A 6,000-nucleotide genomic window follows, 5' to 3' on the forward strand; every position below is an offset into this window, starting at 1 on the left:
AAGAGTTTCACATGCCCTTCTTCCTCTTGGCTTCATTAACAATTATTTCAACAAATCTTGAGAAAACCTCAAGAAAACTTTCTCAAGCACTCACACAAAGTGAAGTTCTTTTCAATGCCTATGAAGGTGTATACACTCAATATGTAATCCTGGATTTCTCATTTTTTGTTGTTGTTTTGTACATGATGTACACCTAATAAGGAAGGATAACACACATCCAACCTCTGAGTAGTTGCTTATATTCCATATTTTTCACCACACATGTCTCTCTTCTTTAAAATAAATAAACAAAGCAACATCTGAAGGTATCCCCACGTGTACATAATATTGAGTAGTGATGTAAGCTGATATACAATAATCTTCAAATTATTTGGCATACCTATCAAGAAGTGGAAATAAAGATGAAGGCCGTGCAATGTGGGTGAAGAAAACCTCTAATCTCCATGCATCGCGCCATGTCTTTCTCCTTGAATCTACTACAACAACTAGTTTTTGGTCTCATGCCAAAATGGTGGACTCCTTAAACGCCAAAGAACAAATTCATTTCATGCCAAAATGGTGGACTCTAATATGCTACAATTGACATAATAGATTTATTTTTAATTTAATTTACAAATATTATCATCAATGTCTTTTCACTTGAACAACATTTCATGAATTGACTCTTTTTATTTTAAAAAAAATATATTTTTTTTATTCGCAACATTAATAAAAAATAATTTAATTCAAAACATTGTTATTTACCAATATTTAATTAATAATATAGACATAAACTATAAAGAACAAATTTTTTTTAAAAAAAATATATTTAAAATTAAAAATATTTTTTGAATACTTCCATATTATATCTATCAAATTTCCATAGTCTATGATACTAGATTCAACTATATAAGAACTTTTACATCAACATTACGGATCACACTCCATAAACCATCATCTAAATGAAATAGAACACTTTTACAAAAGTTTAAATACAAATTCAAGCTTACTTTAGAATATACTTACAATAACATTGTAACCACAACTTACCATAAATTTGGCTAAAATGTCCCATGTTCATATTACCCCCACTCATCATTATAAAGGATTTTTAATACTAAAAAGAAATTGCAAAATAATATTTAAAGAGAAACCGAAAGCAAGCTATGTATTCAGATTCATTTTGTACATATCTACGAAGTACGAACTATGAGGTTGTGGGTTCGAAATTAAATACCATCTTCTTCATATGTGCTCGACAGTGATGCTTGAAACTTCGGATGAAAATAACAAGCCAGCTGCGCAACAAGTGGGAAACAATTCATCAATGCAAAATAAAAATCATCTTGAAATTTTCAAAACCTACACGAATTATTCTTAACTAAATTACCCCATTCAAATCGAAAACTGGGAGGTCATAAATTTGGAAATATCCCCAAAGCTTGTTTTCACTGTCTAGGCGCATTCATTAACCCTAATAATACCATGAAAATTCGTACGAATAGACCTGATACCTGCACAAATTATCCACCGACAAAATAAAATTTCTATCAAAAATCAAATTAAACTTGCAGTTCTCACCGAAAAGTAGCATTTAGACGAAGGCACCCAAAGATTGGAGCTCCCTGTGTCAAAAATAACTTTAAAGATCTGAGCTGGGGTTCCAATTCCGATCTCCCCGTAATACTGAGCATCTAAATAATTCTTCAAAGATATGTAATCACTAGCATCGGACTTTAACTTCGAATTCTCTCCGGCAAAGCCAAACTTCCGTGTGAGCGCAGCGGCAAAATCACCGTCATATGCAGCCAACTTAGCCATTAAGCTAGCTCTATCCAACCGCTTCTTCTTCAGTCCAACTCTTACCAAACCCTCATCAGCACTAGAAACGCTGGAAAAAAGAAACAAACCCAGAAAAAAGCACGCAATTAACACCCTCGGTCCCATCTTCAAATCCTAACCTGCAAAAGAAAAATGGCTGAGATGTTATCAGTTAAGAAAAACCAATGCTTCTACTTAAAGCAGAAAAATATCAGACCAAACTGTCGAAGAGCTGAATCCGTTGAGAGACATGGCAAACATGAAACTTACGCCAGCTACATTATTCAGTGAAAATCATATCAAACTGAACGAAAAGTTGCTTAAAGTCAATCAAATTTCGATGAAAATTAGTTCAAATCCTTTCAAATTGCACAGTTGAAGAGCTAAAGATTAGGACTATAAAATGAATAATGAGACTTATGCCGACTACATTCTTCAGTAAAAATCAGATCAAACCGAACGAAAAGTCACTTAAATTCAAAAAAATTTAGCTCAAATTCGATGAAATTTAGTTTAAATCCTTGCAAATTTCATAGTTGAAGAGCTAAAGATAAAACAATAAAATAAGAAACAAAACTTACACTTACACCAACTACATTATTCAGTGAAAATCAGATCAAACTGATCGAAGAGTCGCTTAAATTCAAACAAATTTAGCTCAAATTCGATGAAAATTAATTCAAACCCTCGCAAATTTCACAGTTGAAGAACTAAGGTAAGGACGATAAAATAAAAATGTTTCACTAGGTACCTGAATCAAACAGACGAATTTCCAGCTACAAACACGGATTCATGTTCGCAGTCCTGTTTTGATTTAACTAGAAAATGCAGAGACCCTTGTAACCGTAGTTAGTTAACCCTGGTTACAGAAAGTAACTGCAGTTGGTGAAACCTCGCGGAATGATCGTTGGATAGTGGGTTTGGCCTGGAAAGATAAACAAATATTTGTGGGCCGAACTAATGAATGAAGGAATTTTGATGAATTTTGATGATCATGAGATCAATTTTTAAAATAATTTTTTTGTTGGGTAGGTTTTAAAAGTTTATTTTATATATCTAAAATTTGAGATTGCCTCTTCTTTTTATGAAATTGTGATAAACAATTCATTTTATCATGTTTCTTTTGATTAAATCAAATAATAACTTTATGGTGGTCCTATTTTTTTCCCTTCTTTTTATTTGGTTTTTATATATTATTTTTTTAACTAAATATTAAAAAATTCTAGCATAAAAATGTGTCAATGATAATAGACATTCACACGATTAATTTTTTTTGTTAATTTTATCAATCATTTTATTTTTATAAGTTTAAATATTGAAAGAATCATTGGCTATTATAGTTTACCTTTTTGTTATAAGATTAAAATGAATCAATGCTAATAACAAATACTTCAATTAATATAGGTCATACCTAAAATTAAATAAAATGTTTATGCTTCATACATAAATGAAATGAAATTGAGTGATGTAAAAGTGTCAATAGCAAAATCAAATCAATGCTACTCATACCAAAAATAAATTGAAATGAAATGAATATGGAAGATGTCAATAATTTTTTTACAAGGTATAAGATGTTTCTCATTGTGAGATGTAAACAATTTTATTATTGTACAAAATATTATTGATAACAACACATAATTAGATGCAAAGATTTATATAGATTTGATTTTTCTTTTTGTTCATATAATCTTTAATATCACTACAATATCTTTATGACAATAGTTAGAAAATGAGATATAAAGATTTACATTGATTTACTTTTTTCTTTTTATTCATATAATTGTCAAAATCACTATAATTGTCCTTGCAAAGAGTATGGGATTTATACCTTTTCTTCTTATTCTAATAAAAAAAAAGAGTATGAAATTTTTGTTCATTAAATCATGAAGTAATAAGAACTTTACATACACATAAATTTCCAAGTTGAGGTAGCTAGTGATAATACCTTGTTATTTTTAACTAGGATCTTTTGTGTGCTCTCATGGAGAGCCTTACAATGATTTTGATAGGATGTCACATAAAAAAAAAAAATTGATCAATAATTTTTTTCTACAAATGTGCACTTTTATTATCTGATTTTTTTATTTTCACTTTACAACTGAAAATTGTATTTTAGTCTTTTGAACAAATCCATTTTCCAGATATTTCACAATCAATATAGTGGAAGAAAACATATCATCATTCTATGAAATAGGTAATGTGTCTTACATTACTCGCAATACAAAACTATAATGTAATGAATCCATAACTCCCCCATCAACATTGACATATCTTGCAATAGTTCTCTTTCCACATAGCATGATAGATTCAAATTGTATAGGTATCTAAGTAGAACTTTATTTTTAGAAGCTTTTTTTTAATCCTTTGAATCAAATTGAGATCTCTTTGAATGCCTAAAATTATCTTAGTTGTACCCATATGAAGAGCCATGCTAGCATTAAGTTATTCAATTTAGGGATCCCTTACTTAACAATTATGTTCAATTCTAAACTTTGTACAATTTTTAACTTTCAAAACCCAATCTATAATTTGGTCCATCCATTAGTATAGTTTATGTCTTATTTAATTTAATTTATAATTTTAGCTAATAGAACTTTGAACATTGTATTGATATTTTGACTCTAATTAATAAAATCATATTTCATATTAAGTGATTATAGAATCAAATATATATAAATAACCCTTTCTATGCCTCCAAAACTCTCTATTATCAAAACCCACTTTAACGAGATGAAAATCTACATTTAAAATTACTTTATGAATTAATTACAATTACCCAAAAAAAATTTTTCCTTTAATTTTTCTTTTTAATCAAATCTTGCTTCAATTAGTAGGAACTATACATTTTTCTTAAGTTGAGAGGCATCGAGTTGCTATTGCTTCATATTATAAATAGGAATATGATGGTTAAAATCTTTGATCAAGGCAAAATTAACCTTTTTGAATACCATGCATAAAAAAATTTAAATGCTTTGAGTTGATTCTCACATTTACATTCAAAGATCATGAATGTGGGACTATGGCTCACAAAATAACCTTTGGGTTTTATAGAAATGATCTATTCTTCTAATTTTTGGATTTTAGGAAAGGAGAATGAAAAAATAGAAAATAGCTAAATAACTAACTCTAAGACGATGTGCCAAGAATTCAAAAGATATTCCCACTTTTATGAAAGCATAGTATAACAAACAAAAAACAATAACATAATAATAAAAAATTAAAAGAGAAAACCACATGATTTAAAAGTTTTATCTTTCCCTTTAGGAGTGAATAAAAGAAATGGCTTCCCATTTGAAGCCCATGCTTGAGTTTAATTTTGATTCTCGATATTTGTGCACTAAAGTAAGTGACATTATGGATCAAACCCTATCATTTGTTTTGCCTAAGGTCATTAATTCATAGATGTCAGTGTATATATTATACAATACTTTGAAATCTAGACCCTCTAAGGGCATGTCCCCATGCTGCTGCTTAGCTTATTTTGGCTAGCAGCAACTGCTCAACTTTTTTAGGAGCAATTTGTGGACCAGGTGGCCCCATGGATAGTCAAATGGCTGCTTATTTTTATGCAATCTTCTTAAAATTATTTTGTAAATGAAATTATTGATAATATTTTTTACAAATAAAATTCATAAGCAAAATTTTAGGCAAGTAAATAGGAAAGCAAAAAAATATGGTGAAGCCATGTGTCTTTTTTTGCAATAAGCAGCCACTACTTAGTTCTAGCCCCCCCTTTTTTTCAAAGCTTATTTTCATTTTCTAAGCAGCTGCTGCTCCACTAAAATAGCGAAAGATTCTAATTTATCTTTTTCCCTTAATTAGAATTTTACATGGGAACACTCTAGCTGCTTAAATTTAAGCAGAAAATGCTCATAAGCAGTCGCATGGGGACATGGGGTAAGCAATGGTGTAGTGCATAAATGATAGGTGATCGTGAAGGTAAATGAGTTCTTGAGCTACACTAAGACTACTTTGAAATGTAAGGCACACTTGAATGCCTTAGAATAGATCGTTCAAGAGATGAAGGGACACATTGAACAATTGGTCTAGTTAGGATTCCCTTCCTTGTTTCTCAATGATAAGATAGTGTTGTCCAGGGATAACTTTAAGAAACCACCCCTCGGGCAATTGTGTAAACTCTTGGCGAATCAGACATTATTTTTTGGGGGAAATTTTCATATTGATGGTGGATTTTTTTTT

The 6,000-nt window shown here is 30.0% G+C and overlaps 1 protein-coding gene across 3 annotated transcripts in view; it reads right to left on the reverse strand.

Moving 5' to 3' along the window:
* Positions 1 to 2,732, reverse strand: part of LOC131072604 (aspartic proteinase A1) — an 83,207-nt gene extending 80,475 nt beyond the window's left edge. The window contains exons 1-3 of one of the 3 annotated variants that reach the window (XM_058009000.2): positions 2,552 to 2,732; positions 1,561 to 1,940; positions 1,217 to 1,277 (exon numbers count right to left, since the gene is read on the reverse strand). In XM_058009000.2, coding sequence (XP_057864983.2) covers positions 1,217 to 1,277; positions 1,561 to 1,926 — 427 coding nt within the window. In that variant the 5' untranslated portion in view covers positions 1,927 to 1,940; positions 2,552 to 2,732. Of the gene's footprint in view, positions 1 to 1,216; positions 1,278 to 1,560; positions 1,941 to 2,387; positions 2,513 to 2,551 lie in introns of those variants that run through there. The other 2 variants (XM_058008855.2, XM_058008921.2) reach the window with 2 other exon arrangements.
* Between the last annotated feature and the right edge of the window lie 3,268 nt (positions 2,733 to 6,000).

Source organism: Cryptomeria japonica, chromosome 3, assembly GCF_030272615.1.
Source record: "Cryptomeria japonica chromosome 3, Sugi_1.0, whole genome shotgun sequence".
Lineage (NCBI taxonomy): Eukaryota > Viridiplantae > Streptophyta > Pinopsida > Cupressales > Cupressaceae > Cryptomeria > Cryptomeria japonica.